The sequence below is a fragment of the Emys orbicularis genome, chromosome 1 (genome assembly GCF_028017835.1).
Source record: "Emys orbicularis isolate rEmyOrb1 chromosome 1, rEmyOrb1.hap1, whole genome shotgun sequence".
Classification (NCBI taxonomy): Eukaryota; Metazoa; Chordata; order Testudines; family Emydidae; genus Emys; species Emys orbicularis.
In genome coordinates, this window is record NC_088683.1 from 153,025,619 (window position 1) to 153,049,018 (window position 23,400).

The 23,400-nt window shown below is 44.7% G+C and overlaps 1 protein-coding gene across 1 annotated transcript in view; it reads right to left on the reverse strand.

Moving 5' to 3' along the window:
- The window catches only part of NCAPD2 (non-SMC condensin I complex subunit D2), a 76,658-nt gene that overhangs the window by 26,080 nt on the left and 27,178 nt on the right, over window positions 1–23,400 (reverse strand). Inside the window, exons 19-26 of the mRNA XM_065412071.1 lie at window positions 16,901–16,985; window positions 16,656–16,817; window positions 16,181–16,398; window positions 9,114–9,225; window positions 8,642–8,765; window positions 8,279–8,434; window positions 7,841–8,018; window positions 3,611–3,705 (exon numbers count right to left, since the gene is read on the reverse strand). Of these exons, the coding sequence (XP_065268143.1) occupies window positions 3,611–3,705; window positions 7,841–8,018; window positions 8,279–8,434; window positions 8,642–8,765; window positions 9,114–9,225; window positions 16,181–16,398; window positions 16,656–16,817; window positions 16,901–16,985 (1,130 nt within the window). The remainder of the gene's footprint in view (window positions 1–3,610; window positions 3,706–7,840; window positions 8,019–8,278; window positions 8,435–8,641; window positions 8,766–9,113; window positions 9,226–16,180; window positions 16,399–16,655; window positions 16,818–16,900; window positions 16,986–23,400) is intronic.

The following is a 23,400-nucleotide window of genomic DNA, read 5'->3' on the forward strand; positions in this document are numbered from 1 at the left end:
GGGTGGGAGGGGTAAGAGGGAGAAACAGAACAAAGGCTTACACAGAAACAGCTTGGAATATAAAAGGGAAAATTTTATTTGTATGTGCTGCACTGGATTTGAGACATGCTGGTCTCCTAGTGCCATTTCAGAGCTCTGAAATAAACTTGGCTTGCTTTCTCCCCTCGGTGTCTTTATTGGTGCCAAGCACACCGGGCGACGAACCCCTGTTTGCCATCTCGGGGCCCAGATCTGGGCAGGCAACATCCCCAAAAAGCAAATACAGCTCTGGGACATGATTGGGATTCAGTAACCATATAAATCAAATACAAACTGAAAAAATTTAGAATTTTGCTCAAAAATGCTCTGCAGCAGGTAAATCTGCTTAAGACTGCCTGCTGCTATGAAGACCCATCATATCTGGCCATGGCACTCTTACAGAAGAAATATCAGGACTCAGAAACCATCCTCAAACCACTTTCACACAAAGGGCCAGCTTCCTGCAAGACAAAACCAGCTTCTTCCAGAAACTCTGCAACATTAACAACCTTCCTCAGAACTCAATCCTTGCCACTATGGATGTCATCTCCCTCTACACTAGTGATTCAAACTTTTGTACTGGTGACCCCTTTCACATAGCAAGCCTCTGAGTGTGACCCCCCCCCCCTTATAAATATATAAAAAAGTGTTTTGAATTTAACAACATTATAAATGTTGGAGGCAAAGCGGGGTTTGGGGTGGAGCTCATGACCCCCCACATAATAACCTCACAATTCCCTGAGGGGTCCTGACCCCCAGTTTGAGAACCCCTGCTCTACACCAACATCCCTCATAATGATGGCATCGCTGCCTGCCTCAAATGTCTACAGGACAATAGACAACACTCAGATCTCCACCCTAAACCCATCAAACTCATTCATTTCATCCTTACCCATAACAATTTTATATTCAACGAACATTTTGTCCAAAACAGGGGAATAGCCAGGGGTACTAGGATTGCTCCCCAGTGTGCCAACCTCTTCACAGGCCACCTTGAGGAAGAATTTCTGGACAAATGCTTCATGAAACCAATGATGCACTTAATATATGTCAATGATATTTTCATCCTCTGGACAAACACCCTAATCTCCTTCAGATTTCCACCATAACTTCAACCACCACCACCACCACCACCACCACCACCTGTCCATTATACTCTCTGGAACTAGCATCAACTTCCTAGACACCATTATTAGCTTCAACAATGGAACCCTACAGACAAGAAACCCATACCTACCTTCATAGATCCAGTAACCACTCCAAGAATTCTTATATACAACCAGGTACTCAGACCTCAGAATATGCTCTGAGGAGAAAGCCCAGGATACGCACCTTAACACAATTAAAACCACCTTCACCAAACAAGGACATGCCACCAGAGAAGTAGACTGCATCACAGAATGGAAAACCCACATATTCTGAGAGAACCTGCTTGAATACAAGGGGAAAAAAACCCTCCAGCTGCACCCCCTTAGTTGTCACCTACCACCCTACACTGGAAACTATACAGGGTATCATTAAATAACCCTTATTCTTTCACCCCCTGAAAGAAATCTTTCCCAAACCCCCTCTTCTGGCCTTCAAAACAACCCCCACAACCTCATCAGCAGCTCTCCACAAACCAGGACCTACCAAGTCAGAGTGACACCAGACCCTGCCAGAACAGATGCAAAACCTGCAGACATCAATACCACCCCCACCCCCAAACACACCTTTCAAGATCAATGCGTCCTATATATGCCTATCACAACATGTGGTGTACCTCATCCAGTGCACTAAATGCCCCAATAACTATGTGGGTGAAACAAAAACTGTCACTATGCTCACAACTGAAATCACACACACACACACACACACACACACACAAAAAAAAAAAGACTAATCACCCGGAGGCAAACTCTTTTCACAAAATGATCACTCTATATCTGGCCTCAGTCCTCATCCTCAAAGGAAACCTGCACAACACCTTCAAAAGACTAGTCTGGGAATTTAAATTCATAACTTTGCTAGACACTATTAAGTTTGTTTTTATTTATTTATTTATTTTAAAGACACTAGATTTATGGCTCATTACAACAACAATTTAAAGCCACTAACCTTCCTTTTTTGTCCTATGATTGCAGAGATGTTAATGGGCCACTTAACATACATTCTATGGAACCATTCAAGGTGAACTACTTATGCTAAATAATCTGTTCCACCTTATATTTAGCTGTGACACTCTAAGGCCTTGGCTACACTTGCGGATTCACAGCGCTGCCGCGGCAGCGCTGTGAAGCGCGAGTGTAGTCGCGCCGCCAGCTGCAAGTACTCCACCTCTCCGAGGGGAATAGCTTGCAGCGCTGCGAGCGAGCGTGCAGCGCTGCAGGCGCTGATCACACTGGCGCTTTACAGCGCTGCACTCGCTGCGCTCAGGGGGGGTGTTTTTTCACACCCCTGAGCGCAGCAAGTGCAGCGCTGTGAATTGCCAGTGTAGCCAAGGCCTAAGGACATGTCTACACTAGAGACTTTACAACAGCACAGCTGTACCGATGCAGCTACACCACTGCAAGATCTCCCATGTAGTTGCTCTATGCCGACGGAAGTGAGCTCTCGTGTCCACATAATTAAACCATCCTCAATGAGCAGCGGTAGCTACGTCGGCAGGAGACGCTCTCCAGGCCGACATAGCACTGTCCACACTGGCGCTTCTGTTGGTGTAACTTATATTGCTCAGGAGGTGTTTTTTCCCTCCCCACACTCCTAAGTGACACAAATTATACCAACAAAAGTGCTAGTGTGTAGACATTGCCTTAGTATCCTTCCCAGACCTGAAGACCACTTCTGTGAGGCTTGAATTGTCTCTTTCACCAGTAGACGTTGGTCCAATAAAAGATATTATGTCACATATCTTGTCCACAGCTATGAAGGCAGAACTCATGGAAACTTCAAGAGCCAGGGCATTCCCCTGCTGTCAGCCAGTGACAAGTATATCCCCAGATTGAAGAATCTTTCTAATGGATGTGTGGATCTTATGATAAAGAACAAAAGCTTCTAGAAGAATCCCAGCTGCAACCCTAAGTACAGAGTTACTTCATCAAAATCCCAACAGCACCGTGGCCAGAATACAACTCTTTAGGAAAATGCTGTATGCTTCTGGGGGTGTTTGTCCATGTTACCACATAGCCCTAGAAAAGAACATTATCTGAGAAGAGCTGGGGAAATCTCACTATATAGTGTCCCTCACCCATATCTAGCTACAAAGCAGGTGGAGGTGGGTCTGTGTACACACACACACACACACACACACACACCCCTCCTACCTACCTCTTGGAGGCTGCACAGCCAAAGCTAGAGAGAAACAGATGAACAGCTACTAGAGGGAGCATTCAAGACTAGCACAAGATATACCCCTACAGATTTACTGCCTTTTTTTTTTAAACTGCAATTCCTATTTCAACTTCTCATTATGAAACAAGTCAACAGTTCTGATCAGACAGTGACTGGAACGTATTTTATATACCACTGCACTGTCTCTTTTCTCTAGACCTTTGTACGTGTTGCATACCAAGATATACATAGTCTTAAGACAACATCCATTTCCCCAGAATACCTCATAATGGTACGGAAGGACTCTTCCTCCACGCCGCAGTCTGGGTCTGAGAGGCGGCTGATAATATCCGGAAGCAAGTTGTAGATGGCATTACCCTGCACAGGACACACAAAATGATCACATGGCATATACTAACAAAGGAATGAATGTACAGTTTGGGACAAGATAGAGAACAGAGTTTCCAATTTAAATGGCCTGTCACCAGCCCCAGTGATTTTTGGCATGGCTATGTCCATCAGCTTCTGGAGGTGGGTCTGTGTACACCTACACGTGCACACACTTCTTGGAGGCTGCACAGCCAAACCCAGAGAAATAGATGAACAACTACTAGCGGGAACATTCAAGACGAGCACAAGAAATACCCCCTACAGATTTACTAATGGCCTAAAGCCAGGATCAAAAGAGGTTTTGAGGATGGAAGCAAAGGAAATGACACCCCGCTTCTGGGATGGAGGACTTCAAGGAGTTGACACTACAGTCTCAGAGTCAGCACCAAACTTTCCCCACTTTTCCTTTAGTAGAAGATTTAAGGGAAACAAATCTTAGGGGAAAAAAATCTTTTCCCATACGTTGAGCCTTGATAACCCTCTTACTTTGGGGGAAACCTTAGCAGGGGAAGCAGAGTCATGAGTTATTCCCTGCTGGGCTGGCAAAGCTTGATACGCTTTCAGCATAAGTTTATTAGTGTCTTTGGTGTCAAGCAATTTGGATTCAAAATATTTGAGGAGGCTGTGACACTGTTACTCAACCCAGGAGAATCTATGAGAAGCTTTATTTTTCTGGCAGGAGAGCTCAAGGAGAACTGAGGAATCCTAGGGATCATTTGTGTCCATAATAGGGAGCTTAATTCCCATAGGTCCCCACAGTGATAGGTGGAGGAAACCGTTTGCCAGTCAACGGGCTCTCTCAAGTAGAATTCCCAGAATAATTATAAAGGAATAATTCAGTGACTAGTGTAACAGCACAAACAGCATCTAATTCAGGAACATGAGTTTCTGGGCAGGCTAGCAACCCCAGAGGGACAGACCTGACCTGACAGGGCCAGCAATTACCATGCTCAGTGAAATGTGCCCAAACACCGGCTGACCAAAACAGAGGGGGGATTTTTTCAGAGCCCAGCAGTTTCAAAATAGCACTGTGGATTCCCCTTTGGACAGTTTCGTGCATGCCCCACAGGACCCACCTTTGTACCCATTTGGTGCAGAGACTGGGGACGCTGGATATCACTCAGCTCTCCTGTGACTTGATTGGTCACAATAGACAGCATCAGTCTATCAGCTGGCTAGCCTCATAGTGCAGCACGAGGAGACACAGAGCACGTGTAGGCCCAATGGACACTGCTACCAAAGTTCTGTGTCAGCAGCACAGAACGCAAACACACCTACAGTGGAGGATCCATAGGGACACTACTCGAAGAAGAATAAATAAATACTTTGATTTCAAAAGGCTTTCTTGAGTCACAGTATTCAACACTAGTCACAGCTCCTGAAGGGAAGACTTGCAAGGCTTAACCCAATCAAACTGGATGAGAAATCATGGTTGGTATACAAGGGGCTATAGTCCAGGGATCAGTCAGAATGGGAGAATCACATAATTCCTCTCCAGGAAAGTAAAGGCTTGAGGCCTAAGATCTGGAGGGTGTGCACTCAGAGATACCACAGAAGGGGATCAGAAGTGCAGCTAGCCCTGGACCCATGATAATAGTGGAAATAGTGGGATGAATGTGAGTGGTAATTTGCAGTAAGTGACAGCAGTAAAAACAAGTATTAAGGAAAAGGCAAGAGAAAAAGTAGCTTAATGTTCTTTTCAGGAAGAGAGTAAGAAAAGATGGTCAGGAAAATCAAATATGAACAGCTCACAAAAAAAGAAGCAAGTGGAGATGTGCAAAGAAAGGGGCTAAACAATTAAAAAAAACCCAAACACACCACCTGAAAAAGGCATTGCTGGTCAGTCTCCAGTATCTGGAGGAAAAACTGGGTACCAGAACTGTGTGAAAACTGGGAATGACCCAGTTCTCCAATGAAAACAGGAGAGTCCAAGGAGAAAGTTCCCAGTGGAAGGCTCGGGGGGGGGGGGGGGGGGGGGAGAGGGGGGGGAGAGGGATCAAAGCAGCAGCTGGGCCCCATCCCAACTGGGCTTCCTAACAATCAATCCTTGGAGTGGGAAAAGCTGCAGATAGAGAGAGAAACTGGAGTATCAGAGACTTGCTGATTGTGAGGAGGAGAGAACTTAACAGGAAAAAACATGCCAGCTGGCAGTGAAACTGCTTTGAGGAACACAAAACAGCAGTGCCTGCATGAACTAGAACTCGAGAGATTAAAGGGACCAGAAATCTAGTGAACTGATAAGTAGTTATAGAACACAGACCACCAACTCTGGAGAGAGCAGATAGGCTCAACTGTTGTCCCCCCCAGCAGCAGGGGATTATAGACACTTCTCACTGCCTTTGAGAAGGGTTGTGATTTGAACCAGGCTCTCCCATGTGGATCAATTCCATTTTCTTACCCTCTTACAAAAAGGCACAAAAGCCTACCGCCAAATAGAGGGAACAGACTGTGTGGACAATAGACAATTTAAAACAGCCTTGAATTTGAACAGTTTCCAGAAGATTCCAGGAAAAGATTTCAAGGGGAGAGAAGGGGTTCAGAAGCAAAAGGGAGCAATTTGTATGGAGGAAACAAATCAGCTGAGGGGGGGTGGAGGGGGAGAGAGAAGTTTGAGTGCTAGTTGCAGCCTGCATGGAGGTAAACACCTACAGTCAATTTCCATGCACAAGCAGGTCTGCTAACAGCTGTGGCACAGAAGCAGCTAATTGGGGTTGTGAGCCAATTCCAGAGCTAGTATAGGAGGTGCCAAAATACCAAACAAACAAACAGTTTCAGCTGCTTCATTAGCCTATGTTGGCACTGTAACCCAGTAGTTGGATGCCAGACCAATTAATTCTTTCTGCATGTGAAAATAATGGAGACAGGTCTGAACAGGGAGCCTGAGGCCTGGAGAACAATCAGTGAAAACACAGAAAGCAGGAATCCAGGACCCATTTAGGAACCCCATGACTATCTTAGAGGTAGGGGGAAAACCGTAATTTACAGGGTAAGAGGTTATGGCCAGGAGGAGGCTACCAAGCAAGTTGAGAGAAAGTGAGCTTCTGAATAGAGAGTTAATGACTAAACATAGGACTTCCCGAGAGCAGCGCTGACCCACTAGGGAATCACATTTAATGGGGCTGAAAGCAAGATTGAAGAGGTAGGCTCTCAAGACTGGCATCCTTTAATAGTACTGGATATGGGTTTTCAAAGCAGTTTGTCCTCTGGATCCAGGCTCAAAGTAGTGAGCACTTGAGCCAGTGAGTGAAGCTCCCAAACAAAGAGACCTGAAACTTCCTTGGCACACTCGACACAGGGAAAACCAAATGGCACATACTCACAGAGAAGTAGGTGTGGGTACCAAGAGAAGTATGCAAGTGGGAGGTACCCCTCCTTTGGAGGAGGAGTTAATGTGTACATGTGTCTGACCACATAGTGGGTAGAACTGGCTGAGAAGCTATTACTATCTCTGGAAATTCTGCTTCTTTTCAGGCTTGGTTCTGGCACACAAGGTGGAGCATAAGGCCACATCAGCAATGCATCTGGCTTTACCAGGTTTACCAGGCAAGCTGGTTAGACTGCTGGAGTTCCAGCATTGCTGTGCCCTGTAAGTGTGGCAGGTAGAAGTCTGCTTTAAGTGACAGCCACCAAGGTTGCTTAAGTGTTAAAGGCTAGATGCTGGAGCACACAGTAGTATGTTTGAAGAGGGAAGGAGAGAGAACACAGGGCAGAGATGAGGTACAGGGCTGGTGGTAGCAATTATATGCTGTGGTGACAAAATCTCTAAGATTCAAAAGACCAAAATGGACCATTGTGATCATCCAGTCTGATCTCCTGTAGAACACAGGCCATATAGAGAGTCAATGTACTCTGCAGTGGATGGGTAGTCACTTTCAACAATATCAGGATTGGCACAAGGATGGTTCTGAGAGAGTGTCCTTCTGGATTTATACAGTCACCAGACAGCATGAGAGGGGGTCCAGGACAGACACAGTCTCCTTGGCCACGTGCAAGACACCTTGGAAACTAGCACCCTTCTCCAGAGCTCCTCACTCTTTGCTTAGATCCCCAGTCCCAACAACCTCCTCTCCATCTCCACACTTCCTCACTGGGATCCTCCCTAGAATCCCTTGCCATCCCTCACCTTGTTGGAAAGTTCGCTGAAAAAATTCCGAGCCAGACCCACAATTTCCTCTTCAGGGTCAATGAGCAGAGCAGCCATCTCACTCACTTGCCCCTTTACTTTCACCATGTCTTTGAGAATCAGGTGGGTCATCACCAGCCCAGCTGTATGCCTCACACCTTGACAGGGGTCCCGCAGCCTAAGAGAAAGATTCAGTTACACAGGGAGCCAACAGGCCATCTGGCTCCCACCCAAAGAGCCAAGTCTCGTATTTGTTCAGACCTCCCCGCCACAACCCTTAGCTCTCAAAATTCCCTCATCTGCACAGACCTCCATCCTAGCTCCTGAAACCTGGGTTACTGTAGCTCCCTCGCCTTACTAAGAGGCATTCTGCCCCCCCCTTCCCCAAATCAGCTGTTCAAAACCCTCCACTCCCAGAGGTGCGAGAGGAGGCTTTACCTGGCATACAGATGGGGGGTCCAGGGCTCCACCAGATTGGGGAAGCGGATAGCTAGGTCTCCTGCTGCAATCATGAGATTGGATCTCACACCTGATAGGGTGGATTTCTCCAGCATGGTAAACAGGAGGCGCAAATGAGAGTCACAGAACTCAGCACTGAGGGAAGACAGGGTGGGGACAGAGAAGACAAAAGCAAGACTCAATTTTTAGAGCTTCAATGAGAACACAGCCAAGGGCACTGTCATCGTACTCTCTCCAGAGAAGGGTGCTATGACTTGGGGACAAAGTCACTTCTGACAGATGTTGCTTTAAGAGGTTAGGCTGGGGAGAAGAGAGGATTATGGCCACAAGGCTGGACATTACCTGACCATGCAGAGTTTACCAAGGGCCAGTGCTGCAGCAGCTGAGAGTGCTGGATCGTTGTAGAGCCCAGGGTTATTGCAGATCTTGAGCACCAGGGTAATAAAGGCAGAGAGCAGCTGCTTCCCTGCAGTGGGGAGAAACACTGTCAGATCTGAGAGAACATACCTCAAAATGTATCTCATTTCAAAGGAGATCACATATTTAGTCACAAATTACTTAAGAGTCCACACAGATTTGGTGTCCAACTACAAAAGTGAGGGGACAAGTGCCGTCAGAAAAATTCAGAATCATGAACCTGAGGTTATAAGAAATTCACACGAAAAGGAAATTTCCACAGCATTTTAAGTTTCCTGAAGGAATAATGTGTGTGCCTCATGCTGGTTCTCTCACACATTGTGTCCACTCTTTAGGGTATGGCAGATAAAGAGGTACGGACTGGAGGGGAACACTCCCATCTCAGGGCCACACTCACCATCCAGCAGCTCTGTGTCACAGATGTTGCGGATGAGTTCTGCCTCAGTGTCATCAGCTGAGGCACCTACTAGGCCCAGATCCTCCTCCATGGTGGTCTCATTCTCAATGCTCTGTGCAGAGGGAAGGAAGAAGTTATTGAACAAAAAAGTTACAGAAAAGACTTTGCATCGTACTAGCACCTTTCATCACAAGGTCCTTCCCTCCAGGGTGGGATGTGGGCATTGATTAACAGCAACATGATAAAAGCTTACAAGATCAAACGCAGGGAGAATTCAACCCATTTGCCCCCTCTAATTTGAATAGAATTATGATAGCGGGGCAGAGATCTGTCAGTTTGTATTTCATGGTATGGCAACATTGATGAGGGATTTAAAGAAACAAGTCCATGCAACCTCTGATCAGCCAAGACAAACTGGGCTACAACCAGCATGAGGGCCTGGTCTAATACCTATAAGCAACAATGGATATGCAAATCCAAAAGGCCAGTTACTTTGATTGATGAGGAACTTATAAAAACAGAAGATCAAACTGGTCTTGCTTTATATGGAGGACACAGTTTACCATTTCCTCCAGATGGTACTCTGGAATAAACACTCATGGGGAAACGTCAGTGTAACCTGACCTGATCTGATGATAAACTATAAACACTTGGGAACTGGATAAGCAGGGTGCATAAGGGATAAAGAGAAGAGTTTTCTGGACACAGCAGAGTGGAGGCTTCTCATGATGAGGAAAACTGTATATATGTTTTGCAACTTAAACTAGTGGAAGTCTCCCTCACTGGGCTTTGCAACATATTAGAGTAGGTATGATATATTAACTGTTTTTGTTCTACCACCATTTTCTCTATTTTTAATATAGCTTGTTTAAGAAAACTACTGTTGTATGTGTAATTTCACAGGCTGTTCCAAAGGAACAAGAATCCCTCAACCTCAGAGAGGCTCCAGAAACTCCTTCAACCTTCAGCACCTCCCCCACCACTTAGTCTTGGTCAGACAAGGCACAGACAAAAGACCTCTGCCACTGAAGTGCATTTCAAAAGGTTGTGTCAGGTGAACACAGAAAAGAAGCCAAAAGGCCAAAGATGCTGGGGAGTGCCAGTGCCAGGAATTGCATGGGACAGGAAGAGAAGAGGGGAGCATGGTCAAGACACCTGGGTTCATTCTTCGCCCCCCCCCCCCCCCCCAATCCCAAACTCAAGGGCATCAGGGGATCTTTAGTGAACATGAGAGGTCAAGACCTCAACTGTCTCTGATCTGAAACATATAACAGTGCCCCCAGCACTTTGCTTGAGCACTGGATCAGTTCTCTTGAGAGAGAGAGTGTGTCTTCTTAAATGTTGTACAAGGTGGATAAAAACTGAAAATTCAACTTTTAAAAATTAAATAGTAGTTTATACAAAATGAACCTGTATTTACATTAAATATGACAACTTATGTTAAGACCTATTCTTACTATAACACATTAAAAACATTTAATTTAAAAATACAAAAAATAATATGGTAAGTGGCGGAGCCTTAATCAGTGGGCGGGGCATTCATACAGGCCAGGGCTTTATAAAGCAGCGCACAAGCGACCAGGGGCTGCTAACAGGGAGTTTCGCAAGGGAGTTCTCCAGGTGAAGGAGGAGCAATACAGCACCCTTTCGGGGTAAGTGACTGTCTGTAGTGTGTGTTTGTTTGTGTTTGGGGGTTACTTGCTGTGTGCTGAGCTTGTGTTTGTCAGTCTGTTTGTTTGTTTGAAGGACCCTGTGCTGTGGCTGGCAGTTGGAAGCTGTGAGCTTCAAAGGAAGGTTTGAAAGCTAGAAGCCTCTGGTAAGTGGCTGAGCCTTAATCAGTGGGCGGGGCATTCATACAGGCCAGGGCTTTATAAAGCAGCGCACAAGCGACCAGGAGCTTTTCCGACCAGGGGCTGCTAACAGGGAGTTTTGCAAGGGAGTTGGGAAGGGGGGAGAGGGTCCCTTGCCGGTTCTATCTGTTTTCCCTTTATTCCCCTTAAAACCTATAAACCAACTACATTCAAAACTTCTTGCTTAAACAACCCTTTCAGCGGACAGGGGGCTGCAGACGGGAGTTTGACAGAGGGAGGCTTACGATGGTTAGGAAGACCCGCAACACCTGTGCCAGCACTGCTTCTGTCTCCTCCACCTGCGCCTGTAGCCAGACAGAGTGCCTGAGCATGGATGCTTCTACCCAGATCCTGGTGTGGTTTTGCAGAGACTGTAACTTGCAATTTCCACTTACTGATATCCAGGCTGGGGGGACCATCCAATGTGAAAGGTGCCTGCTGGTGGAATCTCTCAGGCAGCAGGTGGGAGAGCTACAGGAGGAGGTGGCTAGGTTGAGGAGCATCCGAATCCACGAGCAATTCCTGGACAGTGTCTATGTGGAGACAGCTGAGGTAGCTGTCCCAGTACACAGGACTGCTGATACACCACTGGTGGAGGAGGAGATGGCTCAGGGTGGACACTGGCAGCTGGTTACTTCTGGCAGCAGGCAGTGCTCCACCCCTGCTCCGAACCCTCCCGCCGTGGTAATAGGTAACCGTTATGCTCTTCTTGATACAGGAAAGAAGGAATCACCCCCTACAGTAAAGGAGGAGAAGCCTCGTACCCCTAAGGCTGGGAGGTCTGCTGCCACCACCGCGAATAGGAAATGTAGGGTAGTGGTGGTCGGAGCCTCTCTGCTGAGGGGGACGGAGGCGCCCATCTGTCGCCCTGACATTTCATCTCGGGAGGTATGCTGCCTGCCGGGAGCCCGTATCCGAGATGTTACGGAGGCATTGTCGAGGATTATCCAGCCCTCTGACTACTACCCCATGCTACTCATCCATGTGGGCACAAATGATACTGCGCGGTGTGACACTGAGCGGATCAAGAGTGACTACAGGGCTCTGGGAGTACGGGTGAAGGAGTTTGGAGCACAGGTGGTATTCTCTTCGATTCTTCCTGTCAAAGGTAGGGGCCCGGGCAGAGACAGATGCATCATGGAGGTGAATGCCTGGCTGCGAAGATGGTGTCGCCAGGAGGGCTTTGGCTTCCTAGACTACGGGATGCTATTCGAGGAAGGACTGCTAGGCAGAGATGGCGTTCACCTTTCGAGGAGGGGAAAGACCCTATTTGGACACAGACTGGCTAACCTAGTGAGGAGGGCTTTAAACTAGGTTCCACGGGGACAGGTGAGCAAAGCCCACAGGTAAGTGGGGAACATGGAGACCTGGGAGATGGGTCGGAAACGAGAGGGAGTGTGGGCTATATTGGCAGAGAGAAAGGAGGGTCAGGACAAAACTGGGAGGCAAGATCAAACCAGTATCTTAGATGCCTATATACAAATGCGAGAAGTATGGGTAATAAGCAGGAAGAACTGGAAGTGCTAATAAATAAATACAACTATGACATTGTTGGCATCACTGAAACTTGGTGGGATAATACACATGATTGGAATGTTGGTATGCATGGGTACAGCTTGCTCAGGAAGGATAGACAGGGGGAAAAGGGAGGAGGTGTTGCCTTATATATTAAAAATGTACACACTTGGACTGAGGTAGAGATGGACATAGGAGATGGAAGTGTTGAGAGTCTCTGGGTTAGGCTAAAAGGGGTAAAAAACAAGGGAGATGTCATGCTAGGAGTCTACTACAGGCCACCTAACCAGGTGGAAGAGGTGGATGAGGCTTTTTTTAAGCAACTAACAAAATCATCCAAAGCCCAAGATTTGGTGGTGATGGGGGACTTCAACTATCCGGATATATGTTGGGAAAATAACACAGCGGGGCACAGACTATCCAACAAATTCTTGGACTGCATTGCAGACAACTTTTTATTTCAGAAGGTTGAAAAAGCTACTAGGGGGGAAGCTGTTCTAGACTTGATTTTAACAAATAGGGAGGAACTCGTTGAGAATTTGAAAGTAGAAGGCAGCCTGGGTGAAAGTGATCATGAAATCATAGAGTTTGCAATTCTAACGAAGGGTAGAAGGGAGAACAGCAAAATAGAGACAATGGATTTCAGGAAGGCAGATTTTGGTAAGCTCAGAGAGCTGATAGGTAAGGTCCCATGGGAATCAAGACTGAGGGGAAAAACAACTGAGGAGAGTTTGCAGTTTTTCAAAGGGACACTATTAAGGGCCCAAAAGCAAGCTATTCCGCTGGTTAGGAAAGATAGAAAATGTGGCAAAAGACCACCTTGGCTTAACCACGAGATCTTGCATGATCTAAAAAATAAAAAGGACTCATATAAAAAATGGAAACTAGGACAGATTACAAAGGATGAATATAGGCAAACAACACAGGAATGCAGGGGCAAGATTAGAAAGGCAAAGGCACAAAATGAGCTCAAACTAGCTACAGGAATAAAGGGAAACAAGAAGACTTTTTATCAATACATTAGAAGCAAGAGGAAGACCAAAGACAGGGTAGGCCCACTGCTTAGTGAAGAGGGAGAAACAGTAACAGGAAACTTGGAAATGGCAGAGATGCTTAATGACTTCTTTGTTTCGGTCTTCACCGAGAAGTCTGAAGGAATGCCTAACATAGTGAATGCTAATGGGAAGGGGGTAGGTTTAGCAGATAAAATAAAAAAAGAACAAGTTAAAAATCACTTAGAAAAGTTAGATGCCTGCAAGTCACCAGGGCCTGATGAAATGCATCCTAGAATACTCAGGGAGCTAATAGAGGAGGTATCTGAGCCTCTAGCTATTATCTTTGGAAAATCATGGGAGACGGGAGAGATTCCAGAAGACTGGAAAAGGGCAAATATAGTGCCCATCTATAAAAAGGGAAATAAAAACAACCCAGGAAACTACAGACCAGTTAGTTTAACTTCTGTGCCAGGGAAGATAATGGAGCAAGTAATTAAGGAAATCATCTGCAAACACTTGGAAGGTGGTAAGGTGATAGGGAACAGCCAGCATGGATTTGTAAAGAACAAATCATGTCAGACCAATCTGATAGCTTTCTTTGATAGGATAACGAGCCTTGTGGATAAGGGTGAAGCTGTGGATGTGGTATACCTAGACTTTAGTAAGGCATTTGATACGGTCTCGCATGATATTCTTATCGATAAACTAGGCAAATACAATTTAGATGGGGATACTATAAGGTGGGTGCATAACTGGCTGGATAACCGTACTCAGAGAGTTGTTATTAATGGTTCCCAATCCTGCTGGAAAGGCATAACGAGTGGGGTACCGCAGGGGTCTGTTTTGGGACCAGCTCTGTTCAATATCTTTATCAACGACTTAGATATTGGCATAGAAAGTACGCTTATTAAGTTTGCGGATGATACCAAACTGGGAGGGATTGCAACTGCTTTGGAGGACAGGGTCATAATTCAAAATGATCTGGACAAATTGGAGAAATGGTCTGAGGTAAACAGGATGAAGTTTAACAAAGACAAATGCAAAGTGCTCCACTTAGGAAGAAAAAAATCAGTTTCACACATACAGAATGGGAAGAGACTGTCTAGGAAGGAGTACGGCAGAAAGGGATCTAGGGGTTATAGTGGACCACAAGCTAAATCTGAGTCAACAGTGTGATGCTGTTGCAAAAAAAGCAAACATGATTCTGGGATGTATTAACAGGTGTGTTGTGAGCAAGACACGAGAAGTCATTCTTCCGCTCTACTCTGCTCTGGTTAGGCCTCAGCTGGAGTATTGTGTCCAGTTCTGGGCACCGCATTTCAAGAAAGATGTGGAGAAATTGGAAAGGGTCCAGAGAAGAGCAACAAGAATGATTAAAGGTCTTGAGAACATGACCTATGAAGGAAGGCTGAAAGAATTGGGTTTGTTTAGTTTGGAAAAGAGAAGACTGAGAGGGGACATGATAGCAGTTTTCAGGTATTTAAAAGGGTGTCATAAGGAGGAGGGAGAAAACTTGTTCACCTTAGCCTCTAAGGATAGAACAAGAAGCAATGGGCTTAAACTGCAGCAAGGGAGGTCTAGGTTGGACATTAGGAAAAAGTTCCTAACTGTCAGGGTGTTTAAACACTGGAATAAATTGCCTAGGGAGGTTGTGAAATCTCCGTCTCTGGAGATATTTAAGAGTTGGTTAGATAAATGTCTATCAGGGATGGTCTAGACAGTATTTGGTCCTGCCATGCGGGCAGGGGACTGGACTCGATGACCTCTCGAGGTCCCTTCCAGTCCTAGAATCTATGAATATTGAGCAGTACACGTTGACTGCCAAGTTTAAAAGAAAGTCAAATCACTGAACCGGAGGAAGTCATTCGCTAAGCACCTGGAACAAGTTTGTTGAAATGCTAAACTAAATTTTGAAAGCAATAGCCTCTTCAGAGAGAATTTTTTCATTTCAGATTTATTCAACAAGTTCAGTTCAATGACTAGTTCATTCAAAGTTAAAAAGCCAATGGGAGTTGAAAAAGTAGGAAACCTAGTTTTTCCCTTTCCAGACTATCAATAAGAACTAGGTGAGGATGAGATCTACCAATTCTAAAATTTTGAAGAATATGGTGAGCAGAAACAAACAATTACTTCAATTCACTAACTACAGAGGGTATTTCATTTGCTTAATAATCAGCTAATTTTAAATGCAAAACATCTTTTAATAACCTTTTTTCCCCCTCAAAGTTTTTCATATGTATCCAGTATATTTAAAGTAGATTTAACTAATAGAAAAACCATTTAAAAATGCTATTTTTGTGCATTTAATTAAATTTGAATTTCCAGCCAGAGCTTGACACAAATCACAAGTAAAAAAATTTAGTAAATAAGAAATAATAAAATCACCGTATTCTAACATAATGCATCATAATGCATCAACATGTTTTAATGGTTACCACCAACCAATGATAATCAGCCTTTCTTTAGGAAAAGAACTAAAAAGTTCATATATAAAACAAGATTTAAAAAAACAAAAAACAAAAACCCACCAATAATTTAATCCAAGGTTTCCTGCTTGCTGATTTAAACTGTGATTAGAATCAGTGATTTAAAATCAATCCACAGTGGTCTTGCACACCACTCCTTACAGAACAGTTCTCCCTAGAAACTTGCTGGAGCAGTGACTGAGGAGGAATGGGCTATGCATATGAAGGAGCTCAATTCTCACCTTGGCACTCTGCTCCTTGGTGCTGTTGACAACATGTTTCTTGGCCTCCTGCTCCTCCCCAAGGACACGGCGCCTACGAAGCTCTGCACTCACTGCCCGCTCCAGATGCACAACCTGCTGTAAGGCCACATTTCCCACAAGGGACAACAGATGTGTCAGCAGGAAGGTAGGTAGAGTGTTGGCACCGCCGAGGACACTGCTTGGAGAAGTCCCTGGTTCTGATGGGTGGAAAAGGAAGGAGTCAAAATTCATAGAACAACTTCTCTGGACTTACATTCTGTTAATTATCAGCAAGTCTCAATGACTCTGCACCCCACCTCTACACCTTTGGATATCCAGCTCACTGCACCCTCATCCCCTTCCAATCCAGCTTCTTCCGGAGCCGCTTCACCAGGCCTCCCTGACCTACCTACCCCAGGGGCAGCTGGTTGCAATGCTGCAGGCTATGGGAGCAGACCTCCTCCATCCACCTCACCTGCTTCCACCCCTTGTGGCTCCTGAAGCCTCTCCAGAGCCTGTTGGCTACAACACAGCAGGATTTGGGCACATATCTCCTCAGGCCCTTCTGCTAACTGATAGATGAGGGTCATTGCTGACTCCATGAAGGGGATCCAGAGTGTGCTTGGCTGGGCAAAGCCTGGTGAGTACAAAAGAGACCCACGTTACACAGGCCAGACATATCAACACCTACCCCATACCCTGAAGCTTCCTTGACCTCACCTGTGGTCACAGCCTCACTCAGGTGTCTAAACAGCTGGTGTGTCTGCGGCAGCCGGAAAGGAGCATGGTTCTTCCCCTCAGCTGGCTGTAGAAAGAACCCCGGACAGATGGGTAACCTTAGCTTACTCACAACCTCCTCTACCCTCCCTTCTCCCTCCCTCTGTGTTGCTGAGGGGCTCATTCTTTTCACACTCATACTACTAGATACAAATGTGTTATACTGATGCTAGAGCCATCCAGAATGTTTTGGGGGAGCAATTCTAGAGTCAGTTGAGAGCCCAAGCAATACAGAACAAAAGTGGTTCCTGCCCCTTTCTGAAGTTACAATGGTCACACTGCATCATGCAGAAAGACTGCAGCTATAGGCCAACAAAGGAAGCTTCCAAGCCAAGATGGCCAATCTTACTTTTGAGCTTGTTCTATCAGTTATTCCCTTGGAGTACCACTTGATCCTGCTTTCCAACCAGGTGAACAAGGGTACATGCTAAGACATGTAAATGCTGAAAATATTCTAATGCTATTATATTAAAATCAATAGAATGCCTTCACCTGGAGTACTGACACCAGTCCAGGTCATATTATTATAAGGATATAGTAGACCCTCCCCCTTGCCATTTTGGGGGCTTGAAAGAAGCAGTTTCCACAGACAGCAGCACAGAAGCTGGACAAGTGAAACCAAATGCCCATTCTGTATGCATGGAACCTGGAGCTGGGGAGAGAGTAAGCTGCAAGAGAGGAGTTACTCCTGGGCTGGGAGTCTGACATACTTGAACAGCCAAGCATGGCCAGAATAGCATGAGCATATCTGGAGCTGCCTAGATGCTCAATTCACATAAGCATATTGTTTGGGGTATGGAAAGTAAGAAAATCAGTTTCCAGCAGTGGGAGATATAGCCTCAGTTGGCTACAATTATATCCCTACAGTCACAATCCAGGTCTGGAGTATCAATGAGGGAGGGAGGGAGGGAGGGAGGAAGGAAGGAAGGAAGGAAGAGCTGCTATGAGCATTCAGCCATCTGTTGCCCTAGTTCCTTCCAGAAAGCTGAGCTGCTGAGAGAAGCTGTGTGCTGTGGCACAGAAGTAACCAACTGGGGCTGTGAGGCTAATATAGGGAGGAAAGTTTGGCACTAAAACACTGAGTTTCTCAAGGCTTCATTTATGGCATAGGTAACCCAGTCAGTCAGTCTCCAGAGCAGAGAATTCTATTGCGCATGAAAAGTAGGTAGATCAAGTATTTCTATTCACTCTTTAATGTATGAACAATTAAGTTAAAAAGACAACCCATTTTAAAAGATAAAAAGCTCATTGTTCCATTATATCGGGGCCAAGGGTTCAGATATTCCTATCAACATATAAATGTTGAACTGTTTTTGAATACTAGTTTTAAAAACTTAGATTGAAAACCTCTCTCCCCCAAGAACTTAAGTAGAGATAAGGAACTTATATTTCAGGGCATAGGCCAACTTATAATGGAGGTTAGAGGAAGCAGTTTTCCCTGTGGATGGGCCACTTCTCTAAATGAACGTTACTTACTTATAACTGGAGTTCTTCAAGATTAGGGATGTAAAAGGTTAACCGGTAAGCATTAGGCTTACCGGTTAATCAACTGTAACCGTTAACCTTGGCAGCCCTGTGCTGGGCTGGAGCTCCTGGGCTGGGTTGAAGCATCTCCCCCCAGCTCCGGCCAAGCTGGAGCAGCCCTGGCGCCACCAGGCCTGCCGGAGCTACCTCGGTTAATGGTTAACCGATATAATTAATAGTTTAACTGGTTAAATTTTTTAACTGATATTTACATCCCTATTCAAGATGACTACATATTCACACTTATGGGCAACGTGCTGACCAGGGCTGCTTATTGGTGGAACCTTCTCTACACAGTACCTGTTGGAGTACACATGCACCACCACCCTTCCACCACCACTCCCCATAGCATTCACAAACATTCCAAGGTCAAGGCTATATATGTGTGTATGCATGTGTGTGTGACGGGTTTGGTCACAGAGACCCCCTTGGGACTGTCACCTGACATGCTGGAATTACCTCTGAGCCCATTTTCCCTGCCAGCTTGGGACTCCAGAACCCTGCCTTGTTCAGCCAGACACGCTAGCCTGCTGCAACAAAAACCCAGGTCTGGTCCACGCTCCCAAAGCTGCAGTCTTTAACCAAAAACTGCTCAGCAGGTCACCTATCTCCAGCACCCAGTCACCCAGCTCCCAATGGGATCCAAACCCCAAATAAATCCATTTTTTTCTGTATAAAGCTCATGCAGGGTCAACTCATAAATTGTCCGCCCTCTAGAACACTGATAGAGAGATATGCACAGCTGTTTGCTCCCCCAGGTATTAATCACTTACTCTGGGTTTACTAACAAACAAAAGTGATTTTATCAAGTATAAAAAGTAGGATTTAAGTGGTTTCAAGTAATAGACAGAACAAAGTAAGTTACCAAGCAAAATAAGAGAAAACATGCAGTTTAAGCCTAATACAATAAGAAACTGATTATTGGTAAATCTCACCCTCAGAGATGTTTCAATAAGCTTCTTTCACAGACTAGACTCCTTCCTAGTCTGGGCCCAATCCTTTCCCCTGGTACAGACCTTGTTAGTTCCAGCAGGCATCTTAGGGAAAAGCAGGGGCTCTCTCATGACTGGGACCCTTTTTGTTCTGTTCCACCCCCTTTTATAGCTTTGACAAAAGGTGGGAATCCTTTGTCTCTCTGGGTCCCCACCCCTCCTTCTAAATGGAAAAGTACCAGGTTTAAGATGGATTCCAGTATCATGTGGCATGGTCACATGTCCTGTGAGACCCCAGCCTTCATTCTTCCAGGGCTGGCCTGCAAGTACCCAGGAAGGTTTGCAAGTAAACAGAGCCATTCACAACCAATTGTCCTAGTCAATAGGAGCCATCAAGATTCCAAGCCACCATTAATGGCCCACACTTTGCATAATTACAATAGGACTTCAGAGTTATACTTCATATTTCTAGTTACAAGAATGATACATGCATACAAATAGAATGAACACACTCAGTAGATTATAAGCTTTGCAATGATATCTTACAAGAGACCTTTTGCATAAAGCCTATTCCAGTTACCTTATATTCACACACATAAGCACATTTCCATAGAACATTATGGAATACACACACACACCACCCTCTATCACCTCAGTTCCTCATACCACTGATTGGGGGGGGGGGGAGGAAAGAGGAAGGAAAGGGGACTTAAGGTATGACTGAGAAAGGGGGGAAGGCAAGTGGAAAGTGCAAGTATGCAGGCATCTCAAAGAATTCCATTTACAAGTAATCAATCTTAATTTCTTCAAGGGGCTCTGGATACATTCCCACTTATGTTTAATTTGGCAAGCAGTGCTAAGAATTTAGGAGATGGGCACAGAGTCCTAATTAAATAACAATTGAAGAACAGCTCTACCAGACCTAGCATTCGCTCTGGAAGCCAAATCTAAAAGTATAAATGTTTAGTAAACGTATGAACTGACTTCCAAGTAGCAGCTTTACAGATTTCCCCAACAGAAACATGTTTAAAACCAGCAAAATACGATGCCACTGTCTTAGTAGAATGAGATCTCACACTAGTAGTCAGAGAAACTGCTGCTAACTTGTAATATTCAAGGATACGATCTGGAAATAGTTTGAAAAGACACTTGATAACCCATATGATTCTTAACATAAGGAATAAAGAACCCAAAAAACTTCCTAAAATCTTTATTTCTATTTAAATAATACACTAGAACTCTTCTAGCATCTGAAGTATCTAAAGCAGATTCCCCAGTATTAGCATGTGACTTCTGAAAGAACACTGATAAATTTATAGTCCTATGTGAAACTCAGATGCTATTTTTGATAAAAAACTGGGATCAGGTCTAAAAACCATCTTATCTTTATAATAAATAAATAAATTAAATAAAGGTGGGACTGCCATCAATGCATGAAATTAACTTACCCTTCTGGCTGATGTTATAAACAATCATAAACACAATCTTAATAGATAAATAAATAACACTACCAAGTACTCAAGAAGGGTCTTCATAAGCATAGATAAGACCAAAATAAGATTGCATGTGGAAACTAGGTCCCTGAAGGGGGAATACATACTAGATAACTGCTTTAGAAATCTTTTAATCATATCATGCACAAACAATCTACCATCAAAATAAGACAAACAAAGCTGCCAAGCACACTCTTAGATAAATTAGATAACTGCTTAGACTTTAGATACAATTTTTATTCCTTATGTTTTGGAATAGTTAATGTAACTGGTGACTTAGGCCTGGTCTACACTACAGGGAAAAGTTGATCTAGCTATGCAATTTGAGTTCCGTGAATAGTGTAACTCAAGTAGACGTAGCTTAGATCTACTTACCGCGGGGTCCACGCTACATGGCTCCCGTTGACATAGCTTTCCCATCGACTCCCCTTACTCTTTTTGATCCAGTGGAGTACAGGAGTCGACGGGAGAGTGATCTGTCGCTGATGCATCAATCACCAGGTGTTGATCCCCCAGTAAGTGCAAGATTTCCCCCCATCTCCAAAAGACAAATCTAGCTCATTTCAAGTGATAATATTTTCTCGTACAATGTTTTCTAGAGTAAAGTGATATCCTGTTCCTTGTTGGTTCACAGTGTATTAGTCAGAGTCCAATAGTCCAGGCCTGTTAGATGAACAGACTGGAAATCCAGATGAAGAATTCTACATGCTGCTTAGACAATAGGTCTAGAGACAAGGGAAGTAGTTTGTACATCTCCCCTGACAGCAGGTCTGTATACCATTGCTGATCCTTGCCAGGCTGATGTGACCAGGATCAGCCTCCTCTTGTCCAGTCTTATCTTCAGTCCAGTCTTATCTTCCTCACCTTCTGAATTAATGTAAAGGAGGGAAAGTATACAGAAGGCCTTCTCCCCAATGCATTAGAAAAGCATCTGAGATGGGCTGACTACTCTTGGGCAAAAAAAAGATGACACTTTGTTATACCTGCTTGTAAAAAAGAAAGATTCATGACAAGCTAACCCCAACTGGAGAAGCTCTCTGTATAAGCAGGTCCTTTAATGACCACTTGTGCATCTGAGAGCTTTCCCTCAGCTGAGCCCGATCTACCAAACACTCTCCCCTTTTAAATGCAGAGCCATCAGACAGATGTCTCGTGGTATGCCCCAATCCCAGACTGGTTGCCTCAGCACACAGAGCTGAATCAGCACCTCTTTGCTTGACATAACCCAGCCATTGTATTGTCCATCACTATCTGCATAACTTTCCCCCTTAGATGAGGAAGAAAAGAAGATTTGAGAGCCAGATGAATTGCCCACACTTCTAAAACATTTATGTGCAGATTCTTTTCTTGGGACAGCCAGTGATCTCAAAACTGTCAGAGGGCTCAGTGAGGTCTCCATCTCAGTGAGGTCTGATGCATCAGAGGTTATTGTGACAAATGGCGAGAGAGGACTGAACAGAACTCCCTTCAAAACATCAGTTCTGTTCATTCATCACATCAAAAATCTAAAATGTGCTGTGGCATGGTGACTAGCATATGAAGTTTATCCAAGTTTGGTTTGTAAATTTGAGCCAACCAATTTTGCACTGGACTCAGAGACGTTCAAACCAAACAACATAAATAGTCACTGCCATATGACCCAAAGTGAAAATTAATATCTGGGTTTGAGAACTACCAATCTTCAGAAATCTTTCCTTTGAAAGGAAAATCCTTCCTGCTACAGAGTTCACCACTGATCCTATAAAGATGATTCTCCGAGTTGGACAGAGAATAGACTTCTTGACATTTGTAAGCAGTACTAAATCTGTAAGAAGAGAAGCTTTAAACTGAATGAGTCAACAGATCTGTGTGCAAAGCCTACTTTACCAGCTAATCATTTTAATATATGGATAAGCAAAGACACCCTCTTTTCTAAGATATACCACTACCTCTGAAAGGCACTTTGTAAGGACCCTTAGCACCATAGAGAAAGAACCCTAGGACCTCAAACTGAAGAGGTCGGTCCCACGACAAAACAGAGGTACTTCTGATGACTGAGCTGAATAGAAATATGCATCCTAGAGAGCTTTGAACCAATCCATGCTTGAGAGTGAGGGAATGATTGAGGCTAGGGTTAACATTTGGGACCGAAACTTCCAGATGAATGTGTTCAGCTTCCTTATATCTAAAATAGGGCAAAAGCCCCATCTTTTCTCTGCACCAGGAAATAACTTGAATCCCATAGATCTTTGGGAACTTCATTTATAGCTCCCATCAGAAGCAATCCCTGAACTTCTGACAGAAGAACAACTTCGTGAGATGGTTCCCTGAAAAGGGGAAGGTTGGAAGAACTGAAAGGAGATAGTATTTTGAACTGTATTGCATAATCCTTTCCCATTATTTCTAATTGACCAATGAAGTAAGCCTCCAATTGCTTGCAGAATGGTCTGGCCTGTCTCCAAACAAAGGGTAGAAAGGAATTTTGCAAGTTGGTCCACAAATCTCTATCCTCACA